Here is a 21003-nt window from a genome sequence, read left to right on the forward strand (position 1 = left end):
TATGTACCACTGGTATTAAATTTACGGCATGTAACGCCTTGAAAGAAAATATTATGAAAATGATATATAGGTGGTACATGACACCAGTCAAGCTTGCAAAGATATACCATCTGTCCGATAATAAATGTTGGAAGTGTAAGGAGGCTGAGGGGACATTCTTTCACCTTTGGTGGACCTGTCCAAGAGTGAAGGCCTTCTGGGAAATGATCTATAATGAGTTAAAAAAGGTGTTTAAGTACACCTTTCCCAAGAAACCGGAGGCCTTCCTCTTGGGTATTGTCGGCCAAAAGGTGTTAAAGAAGGATAGAACGTTTTTTATGTATGCAACCACTGCAGCAAGAGTTCTGATTGCCAAATATTGGAAGACTCAAGATTTACCCACACTGGAAGAGTGGCAAACGCAACTGTCAGGGTTACTTCCAGATCCTAGCTCACAGAGGATCACGCTAGCCAGCGGTTGTTGATTAAAAGTCTTTATTGAGTTACAGTCTCCATTCTTGAGCTGCTGCGTGCAACCCTACGCCTTATGCTTAGGTCGGCGAAGCTCCTTCTGAGTCTCCGCCCCTTGCGCACCAACTTAATATCCTAGCCCTGCTCCACCTTTTCCGCCTGACAGTTCTCCTCTGGGTCCCTCTGCCCCCCTGGGTCTCTCCCTTCCGGGATTCTTCTGACGCTGACCCCCCTGACTCCCCTGTCTCCTTGCGCCGGGCTTTAGGACCTGGCTCTCTTTCCGGGCTGCCTACTGCGCCACCTTCCTGTGCATTTGAACTTGGCGCGCGCGCCCAACCTTCCACTTTCCGTCTAACCGTCACTTCGCTCCCCGATGAAGGTGTGGCCACTCCTGACTCGTGCCCTCCCTCCTGTTGTGAGCTGCCAGCGCTAGTTCCCAGGCGCTCTTCCTCTTCCCTACTCTCTGGCGGTGACGTAGGTCCCGATCTCCAACTGCTCCCCTCTGAGTCCCCTCTGGCTCTTTCTTCCTGGGGTGTCCCCCTAGTCTCCCCCCTTGCCCTTGCCACTGGTGCTCCTCTTTGTGAATCTTCTGATTCACTGGACAGACTCGGAGATCTCGGGTCGTCGTCGTCACTCATCCTTTCTTCTGCCTCCTCCCCCTCGCTCTCTGTTTCCTCCCTTGCCCTCGCCTCTGCTCCTGAACCCCTGACATCCATCCCCCCCTCAAAGCCCCCCCCTCCCCCCTCCCCTCCCTCCGGTGCGGGAACTGGGTGCTGCAGTGTGAAAGGGACGAATGTCGGGTACAGTTCGCTTCCCGTGGCCGGCCTCCATCCGCAGACTCCCGGTTCTTCCTCCCTGCTCTCGTCAACGACGGTCACCTCTGCTTCCATCTCCGTGCCACCGTGCTCGAGACCCTGGTTGTCCCCGAAAAAGTCCATGTCGGTCTCTCCCTCGCTTCCTTCTGTAGGCGTAGCTCGTCCTGGACCCTCCAGCCACTTCCTGCGCCACTGCTCCTCTGGTCGATCATCCCACCAATACAAGGGTTCTGAGGCAGATCCCGAGGGTGACCCCTCCGGGGAACGGGCGTCTCGTGTCGGTTCCTCATCCGAGTCGAACCCCCGGAACGTGCTGGCTGAAAGCGTGGGCGTGAAAAGCCAGTCGTCGAAAAAGTCCGCCGGCATTGGCCTATGGGGAAAGAGGGCATGAAACTCTTCCTTGAGCAGAGGTTCATCTAGAGCGTAGCCCGGCACCCAGCTGTTGGCATTGGCCGGGGTGCCCTCCTTAGCGAGAAGGTATTCTACCCCCTCTTCCCCCCATCTGGAGTCCAAAATCTCCGTGACTTCGTTGAGGCGCACCTCCTGTGCCACTCCCCGTTGCCTGGTTCCCTCTCGGAGCGGACTCGGCGCCGTGCCGGGTTCCTGAAACCTGTGCGGTGCCTTGTAGGGAGTGAGCACCGATTTGTGGAACACCGGATGCATTCTGGAACCCTCCGGAAGCGCCAGCCTGAAAGCCACCGGGTTGACCTGCTCTTCGACTTGGTAGGGCCCCAGTTGCTTATGCCCTAGTTTCTTCTTGGCCAACGACCTGGCCGGCACTGCGTGGGCTGCTAACCAGACCCAGTCTCCCACCTGGATCTCTTCGCCAACCCTTCTGTGTTTGTCTGCCTGCACCTTGTATGCGTGTTTGGCCAGCTCCAGGTGCCGCCGCAGCTGATCGTGAACCTCTTGCAACTCCGACGCGAACGCATCTGCTGTCTGCGGCTCCCCCTCCACCATTCTTTCCAGTCCCGGGAAGGTTCTGGGGTGCCTCCCGTTGTTGGCGAAGAACGGCGTGACCCCCGTGGACACGTGCTTCGTGTTGTTGTAGGCGAACTCGGCGAGCGGCAGGTAATCCACCCACGTCGCAGGCTGTTGATTCGCATAGCATCTCAGGTACTGCTGCATGATGGCATTGACCCGCTCCGCTTGCCCGTTGGTCTGCGGGTGTCTCGCCGACGCCAGGTTGATCTTGACGTTTAGGAAGCCCATCAGCTTCTGCCAGAAGTTCGAGATGGACTGCCGCCCGCGGTCGGACAGAATAGACCGTGGCAGACCGTGAACCTTGAACACGTGGTCTATGAACAGTTTGGCGGTTTGTTCCGCCGTGGCCACCTTCGCACACGGGATGAAATGCGCCATCTTGGAGAACAAGTCCACCACCACCAGCACGGCCGTCTTGCCCCTCGAGCTGGGCAGATCCGTGACGAAGTCCAGGGCGACTCTCTCCCATGGCTCGACCGGAGTTTGCAGCGGTTCCAACAGTCCGGCCGGCGGTCTGTGCACTGGTTTGGCCCTCTGGCAGGTGTCGCACCTCGCCACGTAGTCCGCGACCTCCCCTCTCATTCCGGGCCACCAGAAATCCCTGGCGACTAATTCCACCGTCTTCTCCTTGCCAAAGTGCCCGGCAGTGGGCGCGTCGTGCAGCTGATGCAGTACCTTGGCGCGAAGTTCGTCTCCCGGCACGTAGATGGCCCCTTTGCGGATGAGCAACCCATCTCTCAGCTGGAACCCGTTGGTCGCTGCCGTGCCCCTTCGCATCTCAGCCATCTTTGCTTGCGCGAAAGAGTCATTCTGCAACGCTTGTCGCACCGCCTCCAGGTCCACTGTCGCCGCAGCGCACGCCCACACTGTTGGCGCGAAGATGTGCATGGCGGCCGCTGGCGTGGCGTCCTCCAGATACTGTGGCTTACGGGATAGCGCGTCCGCCATGATGTTGGTGTCCCCCGGGACATACTCTATTCGGAAGTCGAAATTCGCAAAGAACTCAGCCCAACGTATCTGCCTCTGGTTCAGGAACTGTGCCGTGCGCCAGTGCTCCAGATTCTTGTGGTCCGTGCAGACCTGCACCGTGTGCTTGGCTCCAATCAGGAAGTGCCTCCATGCTTTGAACGCTGCATGAATAGCCAGCAACTCCCTGTCCCAGATGGTGTAATTCTGTTCGGACTTGCTGAGCTTCCTGGAGTAAAATGCTCCGGGCCTCCAAACCCCCTGCGGGTCCTTCTGCAGCAGGACTGCTCCGACGGCCCTGTCCGAGGCGTCTGTTTCAACTCTCATCGGCCTGCTAGGATCGACATGAAGCAGCTGTTCCTCCGAGGCGAAAAGACGCTTGAGTGCCTGAAAGGACTGCTCCGCCTGCGCTGTCCAGATGAACTTCTTTTTCTTGGAACTGAGCGTGTCTGTAATGGCTGCAGTCTGCATAGCGAAGCCTTTGATGAACTTGCGATAGAAGTTCGCGAAGCCGACAAATCGTTGGACCTCCTTCCGGTTGCGTGGGCTTTTCCAATCCAACACCGCTCGAACCTTGGCGCTGTCCATGGCGAGCCCCTTGTCAGACAACCTGTATCCCAGGAAATCCACCTCCGTCACGTCGAATTGGCACTTCTCCAGCTTGGCGTAAAGCCTATGTTGCTGGAGCCTGCTCAGCACTTCCCTGACGTGTCTGTCATGCTCCTGCTGCGATTCCGAAAAGATCAGGATGTCATCCAAGAAACAGACGCACGTCTTGTAGAGGAGCCCCGCCAACACGTGATGCATGAAAGCTTGAAAAACGTGGGAGCCATTTTGCAATCCAAAAGGCATAACTCTATATTCGTAGGTGCCCAGGGGTGTGAACATGGCTGTCTTCCACTCATCTCCTTCCCGCATGCGAATCAGGTTGTACGCCCCTCGCAGGTCCAACTTGGTGAACACGCTGCCCTTGCGTACTTTCGCGAGGAGGTCGTCGATTCGGGGCATGGGGAAGTCCGACGGCTTGGTGACACTGTTCAAAATGCGGTAGTCCACCACGAGCCTTTTCTGGGGCGTGTCTCGCTTCTTCACAAAGAATACAGGACTGCCCCCTGCTGCCTGGGACTCTCGGATGAAACCGCGTTTCAAATTATGATCAATGAACTCCTTGAGTTCCTGCAGTTCGTCTTCAGACATGGAATACAGCTTCCCTTTGGGCAGCGCCGCGCCCGGCAGCAGGTCAATCTTGCAGTCATATGGTCTGTGGGGGGGGTAGCTTGTCTGCCTCCTTCTCGCAGAAAACCTCCAAAAATTCTGCGTACTTGTGGGGAATCGCTTGCAGCGTGCCGAGCAGCAGCTGTGACTCCTCTTGCTCCCCTTCTTGCTGGGGCATGATGCAGTGTTCAGCACAAAAGGAAGAACCGAAGGTCAGCTGCCTCTGGTACCAAGCCAGCGTCGGGCTGTGCCTGTCCAGCCAACTCATGCCCAATACGATAGGCGTGTCTGAGAGTTGAGTGACGTTGAAGCTGATAATCTCCTTGTGATTTCCAAGCCGCAGCACCATAGGTGGCGTCTGCTTCACCACTTGCCCCCCTAACAGCTCCCTGCCATCCACCGTGACAACCTGCAGTGGCAGCGCGGCAGGCAGCAACTGTATAGCGTGCCGGTCGACAAAGTCCTGCCCTATGAAGTCTGCATTGCTTCCCGAGTCGACGGTGATTGGCACGTCCATGGTGATTCCATTGGGTAGCTGGAGCGATGCGGTGAGCCTCACTACTGGCTTGGGCGGGAGGGGGTCCATGGGCGGTAAAATCTCTGGGGACTGCTTCACTGACACGTCTGGCTGGGCCCCAGTGCCTCCTCTTCCAGCCAGACATCGTCGTTTCCCTGCTGTGGTTCTCCTTGCTGCGTTGCTGCAGTCACCATTGCTGAGGCTGCAGTGTGCTTGTGGAGCCTCCGGGGACACTCTTTCGCCAAATGGCCTGGATCCTCGCAGATGTAACACTTCCTGTTCCCTCTAGGAGGCTTCGCTTTCACTGCTGCCGGTGCTAGGGCTCTGGCTGCTGACTGAGCCCTTGCACTCCCAACCTCCATCGGTTCCACCCCTCCCCCTGTTGGGGGCGTGGATTGCGCACGCGCTGCTTCTCTGGGAAGGAAGGAGGAGCCCCTGGCTGGTTCGCGCCCGCTGCGCCCTTCGTCCCTGCTCCACGGACGTTCTTCCAGCCGCACTCCCACCGCCAGCGCCCTCTGAACGATCTCCTGCGTGGTCCGGGGTCTCTCCCCCCTCGCAATCTCATCTTTCACCGAGCTGTTCAAGCCCTCCCAAAAAAGGTCTCTGACGGGAGCCGAATCTCTGTCCCATTCCAGGGCACTGACCAAAGCGAAAAAGCGGGCATGATATTGCCGTACGCTGGCCCTCCCTTGTCTTAGTCCGTGCACCTCCCTTCGGGCAAGATCCACGTCAATGCTTGATAAAAAACAGCCATCCATCGCTTTAATAAAGGCGTCCGCATTTTGGAGCGCAGGATCCTTATCCCTCCACAAATTGCGCAGCCATGCTTTAGCGTCTCCATGCAAATGGGACATGATGAACCCCACTTCCTCTTGTTCATCTCTAAAGTCTTTGTGCAGTAGTTGCAGTGCACACATTACGTCTGCTCTAAAATTGGGGTACTGTTGCAAATTCCCATCGAAGTGCGAGACCAGACTGCCTGTGCGTCTCCCCAACCCAATCCCCTCTGATTTGGGTGTCTGTTGCCCCTGCTTCGTAAGCGCGTCCAACCTGACCTGGAGATCCCTGTAGGCGGCCGCTGCGTCCTCCTCTCTCTTCCTGGACGCCACCGCCTCGGCAGTCAGTCGTGAAACCGCGTCTCTGAGTTCCGTTATTTGCTGTTCGGCCGTCATATTGTCTACCGTTCGTGAGCTTTCTTGTAGGCACCCGCTTTCCCTCCTCTCCGCGAGGTCGTGGATGTCCACAAACAGAAGGGAAGGAGCTTACTGTCAGGGTTACTTCCAGATCCTAGCTCACAGAGGATCACGCTAGCCAGCGGTTGTTGATTAAAAGTCTTTATTGAGTTACAGTCTCCATTCTTGAGCTGCTGCGTGCAACCCTACGCCTTATGCTTAGGTCGGCGAAGCTCCTTCTGAGTCTCCGCCCCTTGCGCACCAACTTAATATCCTAGCCCTGCTCCACCTTTTCCGCCTGACAGTTCTCCTCTGGGTCCCTCTGCCCCCCTGGGTCTCTCCCTTCCGGGATTCTTCTGACGCTGACCCCCCTGTCTCCTTGCGCCGGGCTTTAGGACCTGGCTCTCTTTCCGGGCTGCCTACTGCGCCACCTTCCTGTGCATTTGAACTTGGCGCGCGCGCCCAACCTTCCACTTTCCGTCTAACCGTCACTTCGCTCCCCGATGAAGGTGTGGCCACTCCTGACTCGTGCCCTCCCTCCTGTTGTGAGCTGCCAGCGCTAGTTCCCAGGCGCTCTTCCTCTTCCCTACTCTCTGGCGGTGACGTAGGTCCCGATCTCCAACTGCTCCCCTCTGAGTCCCCTCTGGCTCTTTCTTCCTGGGGTGTCCCCCTAGTCTCCCCCCTTGCCCTTGCCACTGGTGCTCCTCTTTGTGAATCTTCTGATTCACTGGACAGACTCGGAGATCTCGGGTCGTCGTCGTCACTCATCCTTTCTTCTGCCTCCTCCCCCTCGCTCTCTGTTTCCTCCCTTGCCCTCGCCTCTGCTCCTGAACCCCTGACAGCAACTGATTGACTACATGGAGTTGGCCGAAATGACTGCCAGAATCCGAGACCTGGGAGAAGAAGCAACGGAGGAGGACTGGAAAAAATTCAAGAATTATTTGCAAAAATTTTATAAGTTGTATGAACTATAAAATGACGTATAATTTGAAACGCTAGCCCCAGCAATGAGAGCGCAATATTTATGAAATTGGAAAATAATATTGAAGGGATCAAAGTTTAAATGTTAAAAAGGATAATATATTCTGTTTTTAGAGTAAATGGAAAATAAGGGATTTAAACTTAAATTGTAATTGAAAGTACCAAAGAAACACATGAAACAAGGTTACAATTTGCTGATAAATTTATTATTAAGAATGCATTGTGCGGGAGATGTGGGGAAGTTCGATGGAAAGTTGAAATAAGCTGTTGAAGGGGTATGATCTTTTTTCTATTTTCTTTTACATTTTTCTTTCTTTTTTTTTCTTCTTATGTCTTCTGTCTGTGTCTGAAAAAATGCAATAAAAACTATTAAAAAAAATAAAGAAAGAAAGAAAGAAAGAAAGAAAGAAAGAAAGAAAGAAAGAAATGGCAACATTAAGTAACTTTTTCATAGGCCATAGGCCATCACATCGGAAGTCTTCTCCAAAGTCTTTTTTTATATTTTCTCTCTGATAGTAAGAGCCGACAGTGAAAAGGAACTCTCTCTGAAGGGGTGGATCTTCATTGGGGGTTTTAAGAAGAAGTTGGATGGTCATGGGTGCTTGAAATGAGATTTCTGGAGGGGGTTGGACTAGATTCTGAATCTATGATTCTATACTTCACCCTGGTGTGAGATCTTAAATTGACTTTTTAACAAGTGAAATTTTATACACATTCCATGTGCTGATTTGCTTTCAACCCCGTATGAATTATTTGGTGGGCCATGAATGAATCTTTTCCCACATTTCAAACACTAAACCGTTTCCTCTCTTGTATGGATTCTGTGATGGGAAGTGAGATTGGTGCTATGACTGAAGCTCTTCCCACATTCGAAGCACTGATAGGGTTTCTCCCCTGTATGAATTCTGTGATGGGAAGTGAGATTGGTGCTGTAACTGAAGCTCTTCCCACATTCCAAGCACTGATAGGGTTTCTCCCCTGTATGAATTCTGTGATGAGAAGTGAGATCACCACTCAGACGAAAGCTCTTCCCACATTCGAAGCACTGATAGGGTTTCTCCCCTGTATGAATTCTGTGATGCAAAGTGAGATGTGCGCTGTGACGAAAGCTCTTCCCACATTCCAAGCACTGATAGGGTTTCTCCCCTGTATGACTTCTTTGATGGGAAGTGAGATGGGCCCTCTGACTGAAGCTCTTCCCACATTCGAAGCACTGATAGGGTTTCTCCCCTGTATGACTTCTTTGATGGCAAGTGAGATCACCACTCAGACGAAAGCTCTTCCCACATTGCAAGCACTGATAGGGTTTCTCCCCTGTATGAATTCTTTGATGGGAAGTGAGATGGGCCCTCTGACTGAAGCTCTTCCCACACTGCAAGCACTGATAGGGTTTCTCCCCTGTATGACTTCTTCGATGGCAAGTGAGATCACCACTCTGACGAAAGCTTTTTCCACATTCCAAGCACTGATAGGGTTTCTCCCCTGTATGACTTCTTCGATGGGAAGTGAGATGGGCCCTCTGACTGAAGCTCTTTCCACATTCCAAGCACTGATAGGGTTTCTCCCCTGTATGGATTCTTTGATGGGAAGTGAGATCACCACTCACACAAAAGCTCTTTCCACATTCCAGGCACTGATAGGGTTTCTCCCCTGTATGAATTCTTTGATGGGAAGTGAGATTGTGTCTGAGACGAAAGCTCTTTTCACACTCCAAGCACTGATAGGGTTTCTCCCCTGTATGGATTCTTTGATGGGAAGTGAGATTGGTGCTTTGACTGAAGCTCTTTCCACATTCCAAGCACTGATAGGGTTTCTCCCCTCTATGAACTCTTTGATGGGAAGTGAGATTCTGGCGGTAACTGAAGTTCTTTCCACACTCCAAGCACTGATACGATTTCTCCCTACTCTGTGTTCTTTCGTGTGAAGTGAGGCTATTCCTTCGAATGAAGCTCTGGGTGCACTGGGAGCTCTGACGGATGTTCTCTCCACACTCTGAATATTTATATGACTTCTCCGCTATGTGGATTCTGTTGTGCTCCCCCTTGTTCTTCCCTTCTAATTTATCACCATCTGCAATAAAGAGAGAAGCTAATCAGAGTCTCAGGAGGAAATGGGAACTCCAGATTATTGAGCAATGTTAATGAATGCTTGTGATAGAGGAAGAACAGAAGAGAATTAGATGTGAGGCCTTACTATAGGTTTTACTGTTTTTGTTTTCTGGTATTAACTGAGATATTTATTGGCTTTAATCTGGGATAGATTTTGTTCTGGCTCAATCATGGAATCCACTCCATCTCCAATCACAACATATTATGATCCAACAGGGATCCTTACTGAGAGAGTCCATGATCCCAAGATTCTCCTCCTTGACTTCTTTATGCAAAGCTCTCTGGTCAGGATTCAGCAACGTCCATCCCTTGTCTGTGAAACAAACAGCAACATCTTCACCTGAACACTCCCCATCAGAAGGTATCTCAATCTGGTTGGTCAAAATTTAAATTGACAGATGGCAATATATACAACTTAGAAGTATATTCAACTCAGATAAAAAGAAAGGATTTGCGAAAGAAGATTTGAAATTTAAAGTCACAGTGATACAGAATAACAAGAAATTGTTATCCAAAACCTATAGTCTTTTATTGCACTGGGAATTGATGGAGGAGGAAATGAAAGAAACGATGATTAGATGGTCTCAGGATCTCAGACATACTATCTATCTAGAGCAATGGGAGAAACTCTGGCGAGAGGCTATACGATTTACTGCCTCATATACAATTAAAGAACATTTTGTAAAGATGTTCTATAGGTAGCATTTAACGCCAGTTAAGCTGGCAAAGATATACAAATTGAAATCCAACCTCTGTTGGAGATGTGGTGGAAAAATAGGAGCAACAATACAGATGTGGTGGAGGTGTGAGGAAATTAAGAAATTTGGGATAGTAGTGCACGAAGAACTAAAGAAGATGTTGAAAATATCAATAACAAAGAAACCAGAGACATAGCTCCTTGGATTGAGAGATGAAGAGATACCACGGGGGGGGGGGATTTTTCTATATGCAAGTACTGTGAGGAGAATCAGAACTTACAGGGTTAAACAGTTCTGTGTGACGTCTAACATTCTGAGGTGTGGTTTTGTTCACATACGGGAATCTTTCTTTGTGTGTGAATTACTTTCGTTTTTAGCTGTCAAGCCGAGGAGATGTCCGCTCGATCTCCAGGTTGATTTATGATGTTTTTCTGTACAATGATTAAAGACTTCTTAGATGAGCAAGAAGCCTGCGTACAGCCTTGGATTTATCACCCACCCAAGGCACGACCGCTGCTGTGAAACTCGGCTTGGAGCCAGGAAGACAGCTTAAGGCTCACAGTTGGCACGGAGAGTTGGCACAGGAAAGTGTGGCGGACGCCATTACATTCCACAAGTACAGCTGCTAGAATAGTGATTGCTGCTCGGTGGAAGTCACAGACTATACCCACAAAGGAGGAATGGATTTGTAAACTAGATGAATATTTAATTCGGGCAAAATTAACTGCTATAAGAAGAAATGGATCCAAACTACAAGAAAGAAGATTCCACCTAACAGTAAGAGCTGTTCGACAGTGGAATTTGCTGCCAAGGAGTGTGGTGGAGTCTCCTTCTTTGGAGGTCTTTAAGCAGAGGCTTGACAACCAAGTGGAAATGTTTTGATGAATATATGGCAAAATATTGCTCAAGGAAAGATACGCTAATATGCCTAGATTAAAATGTGAAGCACTTGTTACCGGAAAATCCGAGGGCTCTCTTGGACAAATGAAGACACCAACCAGAGCAATTCAGAGCAAAACAGCAGCCAGTAGGCTCGGTCTTTATTCAGAGGAAAGACTGTCGTGACAGGACTCCCACCGCCCACGAGGTGAAGCAAGATGGAAGCCCCGAACAAAGGGAGACCCTAACTTTTATTAGTTACTAATCCCCTAAGCTACACCCTCAGAATTACATCATATTTACATCATGATTATATTAAAAATAGGAGGAGTCGAGGAGGGGCTGCACAGGTAATTCGAGTGTCCTGACACCTGGCCGGAGCCTCCTCTCCCCTCCCCACATGAGTCATATTTAAGAACAAAGGGAAAGGGCGAAGTTTCCTGCCCCCTGAGGGGAATCCGGTCACAGTCCTTTGTGAGAGTCCGCGCGGAATACACTAAAACATGCAGTTCATTGTATCCCTGATAGCCTTCTGTCAGAGCCCATCACAATGGCTATCAAGGTTGTCACATCAACTGGGAAGGGCCGCAGAGTACGTGACTGCTCGGTCAAGGGATTATGGCTGCCCAGTATCAGGCCACCCCCCTTTGATAGTCCTTGTAATATGTAGTAAAATAAAAGTGGTCCGGTGAGAATCCGAGGTATGGCTGATTTTTGGTGAATTTATAAAGAATACTGTTCTTGAAGTTCGAAGCACTTTCGCTTTCCGGAAGCAACTTGCAGCATTTTGATTAAATCAGTCACGGTCGATTGAACTCGGAAAATTTGTATTGAAAGCTGTCAAAGGCAAGGGAAAAGAGCGCCTGTAGCCTGCAATACCTGTGTGGCCGCCGCAAGGGGCGCTGTTCGATAACGCTGATTGGCTGAGGCGGCCGCCGATTGACCCAGAGTTCAGGCGGCTGGTCTACTCGTAATACAGATAGGGCGATGCGGAGTGTTATAGCGAAAGGCTGTCAGGCTAGCGCTTCCTTATTTACGGAAGGCTTTTTAGAAAAAGAGATGGCCCTCTAAAGGGACATCTCTTGGGTCAAGGGGGATGCGTGCGTGTGTGAGTGTGGTGCTTGTGTATTACGTGTGGGTGTGAATTAAAGGGGGGCCTCCGGCGACATGATGGAAGAAAAATTAGTAAGGAAAGATAATAAGAATATGAAGATGATTTGAGAAGGTTGTAGAATGCAAAGATTATTGTAAATTGCATAATGTGGAGGAAATCCAGTGGGGAGGAGGGAAGTGGGAGGAGGGAGAAAAGGATAATATGATGGATTGAGGAAATAGAAATGTAAATGTATGGGGGGGGGAGGAAATGGTGTTGGCTTTGGTACATCTGTATTGTAAAATAATATGTGAAAACCAATAATAATAATAATAATTAAAAAAAATTAAAACAGGAAAATATTTACATTTATACGTAAATCTCTTTCTTCACTTTGAAACCCCCCCCCCTCCCATTTTCATGATAAGACCAACTCGGTATTGTTTCATTGGTAACAGAAGCGGAAAAATGACTATTACTCACTTAATCTAAGCACAACGGCCACAAGAGCTCCAGTCTAGGCATTTGGCTCTGCGATGTTGAATGTTCTCTGTGCTCTCCTGTTTCCCCTTTTTTTGTTTCAGTTGAAAGCAATTCATGGACCCAGAACTCATACACTGACCACTAATGATGAACTATATGTTATAGATACTCCTGCAAATTTATTCTGCTATGTTTGAGATATACAGACTCAGCCCACATATTTGTATCATCTATTATTCCTATGTTCCCTGTTTTATAAAGTTAATAAAAGTTATACAAAAAGAAGAGAAAAAGGCAACACACGGAGGCCCCATCTGAGTTCACACTGCACAGCAGGATCAGGTTCCTTTAAGGAGTCCAGTGCTGCGCGATGGATCAGTGAGTTGTCAGACATTGGTAGGGCATTCAGATCACAGAACTGGTTTTAGACCTTTTGAGCTGCCAATACATCGTGTTGGCCGGAGAGCTGTGATGTATTCCTAGCTCAAATTGCCTGCAGATGACAAAGGCGCAGGCAGGCAGGTGGGGGAGCCCGAAAAGGTGCTCCCCTTCTCCATCCGCCTGCCTGCCTCCCCCCCACCCCCTAGCTGAGCAAGCCCCAATTCCTCTCTGGCTCCATCCATCCAGGTCCCCATCTCCATTCCCCTGAAACTCACCAGATCTCTTGGAGGTCCCTGGGAGGGAATGCTCAGAGGTTGAGAGGAGTGATGCAGGAGACAGCCGGACCAGGTCAACCGTCCATCTTCCCCCTTCCATCCTTGCTAGCTTTGCAGGATCTGTCTCTTTCACCCTTTCTGAGGAGTCAGTGAGCCAAAACAAGCTGGAGGGTCCTGGGAGAGAGGAAGAAGCAAAGGGAGCCTCAGAGGCCCTGCAAGGATTCTCCTGCCCTAGATATTCTCCTGCCCCTGGAGAAGCACAAATAGGGCAGCCCCTTCTCATCAGAAGCCCCATTTGTAAACATCTCCAGTGCTTGCAGTTTCCCGTTTGCTAATCACCCCACTTCATAAGGATGGCAGGGTCTTCCAGTAGTGACCTGAGAGTTGATCCCATTGAACTCATTGGGGCTTATGAACAGAACTTGGTGCAAAAAACAGTCACCACCCTGTCCCTAAGCCTGAAAACTGCAACCCCAGAGCATGGGCAGAAAATAGCAGAGTAGCTATTACAGTGGTACCTCAGGTTAAGTACTTAATTCGTTCCAGAGATCCGTACTTAACCTGAAACTGTTCTTAACCTGAAGCACCACTTTAGCTAATGGGGCCTCCTGCTGCCACTGTGCCGCTGGAGCACAATTTCTGTTCTCACCCTGAAGCAAAGTTCTTAACCTGAAGCACTATTTCTGGGTTCACGGGGTCTGTAACCTGAAGCGTATGGAACCCGAGGTACCACTGTACATGTGCTGTAGGTGCCTGCATGCTGGGTTCTTTGTATGCAGAGCCCAGTTCACAATCTTTGAGCTCTCTCATTGCAAGCCAGGCAGATGTGGCCATATTTGCCTCTTGCATGGGGACCAAATCTTTGGGGAAGCTTTTCATCTCCAATTGGTAGGAAAGAGGGTTCATTAACCTGCTGGTGGGGGGAGGTGGCTTTTCAGCCCATCAATTCAACTCATGCTGGAATATCTGGTGGGCTGGATCTGGAGCACAAAGGGTCAAGTTCTACTTGCATGAGCCCTTGTGTTCCTTCTTCAAACTCATTAGGCAGGAACGTCAGAGGTCCAATCTGAGAGTATTTCATTCTGGGCTTCTTATGGCAGAGCACAGAAGGCATGTAATCCGTTCTTTTCAGTTCTATCAAGTAGGTCCTTCCCCAGATTTCTCAAGTGCAAGGACCCTGGGCTGTCTGATTTATGGGGTTCCTTGGGGTCCAGGTCAGCTGACTAGTCAGGATTGTCACCTGCAGAGTATATGTCAACTAAAGGATAATAGTCTGCCTTGGATTGAGGACTTTTTGGAGGTGTTGCTGAATGTGGAAGCAGAGGAGCTGGTGGTGCCACATTTCTGAATAATCTTGAGACTGATACACCACTCCTCCATAGATATTCTCTGTGCTTAGACACCATATTCACAAACTTTACGCTCCTCTTGTGACAAGATTCCCAAAGGCTTAGGGTAGCTTGAGAGAAGTAGCTTATTTTGAGACAGCACCCATTTCCAATTCCTTTTTATGAAAACCCTCTCCCTAGTTGGTTTGGTTTTGGCTTTTGACAGGACATCAGACCATTTGATAACCTTGCATATTGTTTCATATTGATATAGGGATCTGGTGTGCAGATTCTAGCATAGTACAAGCTTCTTAGTGTTCTGTCTGGACCCAGAGCATGAGCTTCTCTTAAGTAAGTTAAAAAGTATTTTCAAGTCAACTTTTTAATATTGCACTATTTTTTAATTTTTTAACATTTTTGCTCTTCTTTGTACTTTTAGACCTCCTTTTGCCATGTGGACGAATCAAACCTCCCTTATTGATCTATTTTTAATGGTATGGAAAGAGAAATTGTTGTATTATCTGGTTCCACAGACTCTGCTAGATTTTATTCAGAAGGTTCTACAAGTACCTATCAGGATGGTAAGAACTTTATTACAGTCAGCCAAAAAGGATTTTAAGTGTTCCATGTCCTCTGTTAGTACTACAAGCAACCCAGTGACTGATAGTCCCTCTTTGGTCCCAGAAGTTTGGGAGTAGCAGTCTTTTATACTTGCTTTAATTTTGAATTTTGCTTTCAGATTAGTTCCTCTACTTGTTTAGCCTGAATTTGGCCTTGAGTCGCTTGAGCTCCTGGTCTCAGTGCCAGAGATGACTTAGCAGTTGAGCTGCCTGGGCCCCAAACCTCTTTCTGCTCATCCTTAGAGCTGCTGAGAGATCCTATAAGGTCAGTAATAGGATCTGGCTCCTGCTGTTTCTTAGCCACCTCCTCATTTTCCTTATTCATGTAAAATTGAGTAATTTTTGCTTCTGCTTTCTTCAGAGAAGCTCTCTTTGGAGGAGGGTCTGTGGCACTTGGGGAGAGAACATACATTTTGTAACTACTCCATGTCAACACTGTCTTTCCCCTTAATTCCTCATGAAGTTTCCTTATACCATATGCCTTATACCATATACTGATCACTGCACAGCAGGGTCAGGTTCCTTTAAGGAGTCCAGTGCTGCGCGATGGATCAGTGAGTTGTCAGACATTGGCAGGGCATTCAGATCACAGAACTGGTTTTAGACATTTTGAGCTGCCAACACATTGTGATGGGCAGGGAGCTGTGATCTATTCCTAGCTCAAATTGCCTGCAGATGACAAAGGAGCAGGCAGGCAGGCAGGTGGGGGAGCCCGAAAAGGTGCTCCCCTTCTCCATCCGCCTGCCTGCCTCCCCCCCACCCCCTAGCTGAGCAAGCCCCAATTCCTCTCTGGCTCCATCCATCCAGGTCCCCATCTCCATTCCCCTGAAACTCACCAGATCTCTTGGAGGTCCCTGGGAGGGAATGCTCAGAGGTTGAGAGGAGTGATGCAGGAGACAACCTGACCAGGTCAACTGTCCATCTTCCCCCTTCCATCCTTGCTAGGTTTGCAGGATCTGTCTCTTTCATCCTTCCTGAGGAGTTGAGGAGCCAAAACAAGCTAGAGGGTCCTGGGAGAGAGGAAGAAGGAAAGGGAGCCTCAGAGCCCCTGCAGGGATTTTCTGGCTGGAGGGGAAGCCTCCCAATATGTTGGGGGCCCCACCCACAGCAAAATCCCTGCTTTATCTCATTTCTGGCCAGAGAACTTTCCCTCTTCACCCTCCATCCCTCCATGTTCCCATCTCCCCTCCCCTGGAACTCACCAGATCTCTCGGAGGTCCCTGGGAGGGAACGCTCAGAGGTTGAGAGGAGGGATGCAGGAGACAACCTGACCAGGTCAACCGTCCATCTTCCCCCTTCCATCCTCACTAGGGTTGCAGAATCTGTCCCTTTTATCCTTCCTGAGGAGTCAAGGAGCCAAATAAGCTGCAGGGTCCTGGGAGAGAGGAAGAAGGAAAGGCAGCCTCAGAGGCCCTGCAGGGATTCTCCTGCCCTAGATATTCTCCTGCCCCTGGAGAAGCACAAATGGGGCGGCCCCTTCCCAAGAGAAGCCCCATTTCTAAACCTCTCCAGTGGTATAGAGTTGAATGTGGTCAAAAATGTGATGGCAAGAATAAATATTGACATCCTAGGCATCAGTGAACTAAAATGGACAGGGATGGGCAAATTCAGTTCAGATGACCATCTTATCTACTACTGTGGGCAAGAATCCCGTAAAAGAAATGGAGTGGCCCTCATAGTTAAGAAAAGAGTGGCAAAAGCTGTACTGGGATGCAATCTCAAAAATGATAGAATGATCTTGATACGAATCCAAGACAGACCTACAAGAAATAGAGTACAGATTTCCAAAGAATAGCAAGGAGAGACAAGAGGGCCTTCTTAAACGAGCAATGCAAAGAAATAGAGGAAAACAATAGAATGGGAGAAAACCAGAGATCTGTTCAAGAAAATTGGAGATATGAAAGGAACATTTTGTACAAAGATTGCCATAATAAAGGACCAAAGTGGAAAGGACCTAACAGAAGCAGAAGACATCAAGAAGAGGGGGCAAGAATAAACAGAGGAGGAGGGGGAGGAGGAGGAGAAGAAGATATCCCGCTTTATCACTCCCCTTCAGGAGTCTCAAAGCGGCTCACATTCTCCTTTCCCTTCCTCCCCCACAACAAACACTCTGTGGGGTGAGTGGGGCTGAGAGACTTCACAGAAGTGTGACGGGCCCAAGGTCACCCAGCAGCTGCATGGGGAGGAGCGGAGACGCGAACCCGGTTCCCCAGATTACGAGTCTACCGCTCTTAACCACTACCCCACACTGGCTGTCCAGAGGAATTATACCAGGAAGATGGAGGGCACAAGGAGAAGGGGACGACAGAGGACGAGATGATTGGACAGTGTTCTCGAAGCTACCAGCATGAGTTTGGCCAAACTGCGGGAGGAAATAAAACACCACCTAACAGGGTGGATCCAGTATCACCAAATAAATGAGGTCTTCAAAGCTGACAAGAAAGAGGGTTTTGCAATTTCAGTATTGGATAAAGATTTACTACAAAACAAAACAAAATTAATTTTTAAAATCTATGGAATCTTACTGGAGTGGGAGGACATGGATGAACAGGTAAAGGCGGTAATGATCAAATTGGCTATGGGTTTAGGGAAACCTATTCAAGTAACATCATGGGGGAAATTATGGAAGGAGAGTTGGAATTTTACGGCTTGTGAGGCAATAACAGAAAATTTGATAAAGATGTTTTAAATAAGGAAATATTTCTTTACGCCACAGTGGCAGTGAGAACATTTATTGCCAATTAATTGCCAAAAATTGGAAAAAAAGAAATAATTCTGACAAAAAAAAGCTCTCTTTGGAGCAGGGTCCCTGGCACTCGGGGAGAGACCATAAATGTTGTAACTACTCCGGGTCAACGCTAGCTTTCCCCTTAATTCCTCATGAAGTTTCCTAATACCAGTTATACCATATGCCTTATACCATTTCCTAAAATTCTATGATTATCCCCGCTGTGTTTTATTTAATGGAAATTGAGACGGGTTTCCTAGGTGAAGCTTTTTCCACATTCTAAACAGTCCCCTGCAAGAAATATTTCATGGAAAATTAGATTCACCAAAAGAACGAAGCCAGACAAATAATAATAATAATAATAATTTTTTATTATTATTATTTATATCCCGCCCTCCCCAGCCGAAGCCAGGCTCAGGGCGGCTAACAACAATCAAGTAATCCAACAATCAAATAATCCAACATTCTAAAAACATTTCATTATAAAAAATAATTAAAATCAAATTAATGGCAACCATTAAGGAAAATTCTGTGCAGGTTGCCTGAGGAGGGAGTCAGGCTGGGCCCTGACCAAAGGCCTGGCGGAACAGCTCTGTCTTGCAGGCCCTGCGGAAAGATGTCAGGTCCTGCAGGGCCCTAGTCTCTTGTGACAGAGCATTCCACCAGATTGGAGCTGCGGCCGAGAAGGGAATGTAGAAAGGGAAAAAGAAAGTTAGACAGGATGTACCTCCACGTCCCTGAGATCTCTGAAGCCTACATGGAAGAAGGCCTGGGCAGCTCAGAGCAGCCTCATCCTGGTTGGAAAAGGCAGGACTGGTGGAAGAATATTCCCAGACAGAACAGGAGATGCATCTCCTATGGAGAGTTGTGGGTGTGTTAACATCTCAGGTGCTGCAGGGGGCGCTATGGGGCTCCCTCAAAAGAGAGGAGGTTTGTCCTTCAGAGATCTGTATGGAATTTCAAAACTGATCTCATGATCCAGCAGGGAGCCTTACCAGAGAGGCCGCGATCCCAGGATTCTCCTCCTCGACTTCCTTCTGCAGAGCTCTCTGGTCAGGATCCAGCAAAGCCCAGTCCTCCTCCTCTGTGAAAGGAACAGCTACGTCTTCAAAGCACACTGGACCCTAAGGGGGAAAGGGGGAATAAAGATGATATGATTCTACACGTTGCTCTGTTCTTGTCTGTTGTGTATTTAATTGATGGGTACAGTGGTACCTCGGGTTACAGACGCTTCAGGTTACAGACTCCGCTAACCCAGGCACAGTACCTCGGGTTAAGAACTTTGCTTCAGGATGAGAACAGAAATTGCACGGTGGTGGTAGTGGAGGCCCCATTTTCTAAAGTGGTACCTCAGGTTAAGAACAGTTTCAGGTTAAAGATGGACCTCCAGAATAAATTAAGTTCTTAACCCGAGGTACCACTGTATTAATCTTTGTGTCAGCGGGGGAATTCACGTAATAATATTATTATCTCTATATGGCACTCATCTTCATGGAAATCTTTGCAAGCATTCCCATTTTCCGGATGGAAGGACCTCCTCTCCCTTCATCTGGTGGGGTGGACCCTCCCCCTGCCCTCAAGCCAACTTGAAGGGGCACCAGGAGGGGGTGGGGAGGGGATGGTTGGTTGGTTGGCATCCATCTGTCTTAGGAGTGGGAGTGAGATCTGGGGGAGAGACATGTGCTGTTGCATCTGGGGCACAGGAAGTGGTGCTGGAGATGCAGAGGGGCTTTTCTTCTCCCTGTGCTCCCCCCACGTGGGAATGTTCCCCTCTGGCTGCAGCCTCTGGGCACAAAGGTGACCCCTCTCTCCATCTGAAGGGGGTTTATTTCCTTCTCCCAAAGCCCCCTCCCCCCGAAAGGAAGGCAGCCCCCTCCCTGGCTTGGCAGAGAGGGCAAAGGAGGACCCTCTGCTCCCCGACTTGGGGCTCTCCCCCCACCGCGCATGACCTGAGCAGGGACCCCCATGCCCCCTCCCTGCCCCCCCCTTATCTCCTGGGGGGGGGAGAAGAGGCGAAGGGCTGCCTAGTGGCGGGAGGTGCCTTGGGCTCAGAAATGGCTCCCTCCAGACACCCCCCCCCAAGAAACACCCCCTCCCCCCCCCACCAGGAAAATAGGGAGATGAAGACGTGTCCCAGGCCAGGGATGAAACGCCCTCGCCATCTTGGGGGGGAGGCCGAAAGGAGCTTCCAGGAGAGCCACCTGCAAAGGACCCCTGGAAGGGCTTGGGGCCCAGGAGGGATCCCTTCAGACCCATGGACCAGAGAGGGGTCCTGGGGAGGAGTCCGCCCCTGAAGGGCCGCCTGGCCGGCCAGGAATCCTTGGCGCCCCAAGGGAGGCGAGGCGGCAGTTGGGGAAAGGCAGTTGGGGAAAGCCGTTGAGGGGAAGCAGCCGCGGGGGGGGGGAGGGGGGGGCCTCCCCCTCTCTCCTCCCTCAGGGACACAGAGAGAGAGAGAGAGAGAGAGAGACACACACAAGGGGGGGGGCGGAGGAAAGGGGGGCTCTCCTCCCGGAAAGGGGGGGCAGGGGGGTCTCCTCTCTCTCTCTCTCCCCCTCACAACCCCAGGGCCTTCCTCGAGAAAAGAGATGAGCCCCCCCCCCCGCCTGTCTTCCCAGGCGGAGGTTTGGACAGACACCCAAGGAAGGGGGGGGGGCCCTTCGGAGAATGGCTGGTCTGGACCACCTGAGTTGGGGAGGAGAATCCCTCAGAGGCTCCTTTCCTCCTCGCTGGTGTTACAACTCAGTGTGAGAAGGCGATGGGGAGCCTGGAAAGAGGGAGAGATTGACCGTTGAGAGGGGACTTGAGAGAATGTGACTGAAATTACGGGGGGGGGGCCCACATATTTCAAGTTAAATGTTCCAAATATGACGCCTGCATGTGTCCTTTCCACTTGACAGCCCTCGCCTGCCCCCCCCCCACCTGGGCCAAGACCTCTCTTCCTCAGTTCCACAGGAGAAGTGGCTCTCCCTCCAGATCCCTGCAGGCCTCAGGGGGCCACTGGAGCCCAGTGGGGGGGGGGACTCTGGGGAACTGGCCAAGTGAGGGCCGCCCAGAAAGGGCTCCTGGGACCCCCAGGGGCCAGAGGGGGGGTCTCCAGCCTGGCCTCTCCCCTCTTTCTGCAGGTGGAGCCCTTCTCCTAGCGCTGACTGGGAGAGGAATTTGGAGGTCTTCGATATATCCTAGAATCACAGAGTTGGAAGAGGCCACCAGGGCCATCGAGTCCAACCCCCTGCCAAGCAGGAAACACCATCAGAGCACTCCTGGCATGTGGTTGTCAAGCCTCTGCTTAAAGACCTCCAAAGGAGGAGAC

At 50.3% G+C, this 21003-nt stretch overlaps 1 protein-coding gene and 1 long non-coding RNA gene across 2 annotated transcripts in view; one reads left to right on the forward strand and one right to left on the reverse strand.

Annotated features, from left to right (window-relative positions):
- The window catches only part of LOC309538104, a 249702-nt gene that overhangs the window by 29774 nt on the left and 198925 nt on the right, over window positions 1–21003 (forward strand). The gene's annotated exons all lie outside the window — the stretch shown is intronic.
- The window catches only part of LOC309537609 (uncharacterized protein), a gene marked incomplete at its 3' end in the record, with an annotated part of 164087 nt that overhangs the window by 16393 nt on the left and 126691 nt on the right, over window positions 1–21003 (reverse strand). Inside the window, exons 3-4 of the mRNA XM_082232505.1 lie at window positions 15802–15975; window positions 8978–9170 (exon numbers count right to left, since the gene is read on the reverse strand). Coding sequence (XP_082088631.1) covers window positions 8978–9170; window positions 15802–15975 — 367 coding nt within the window. The remainder of the gene's footprint in view (window positions 1–8977; window positions 9171–15801; window positions 15976–21003) is intronic.

The sequence above is a fragment of the Podarcis vaucheri genome (assembly GCF_965113315.1).
Source record: "Podarcis vaucheri genome assembly, chromosome: 7".
NCBI classification, from domain to species: domain Eukaryota; kingdom Metazoa; phylum Chordata; class Lepidosauria; order Squamata; family Lacertidae; genus Podarcis; species Podarcis vaucheri.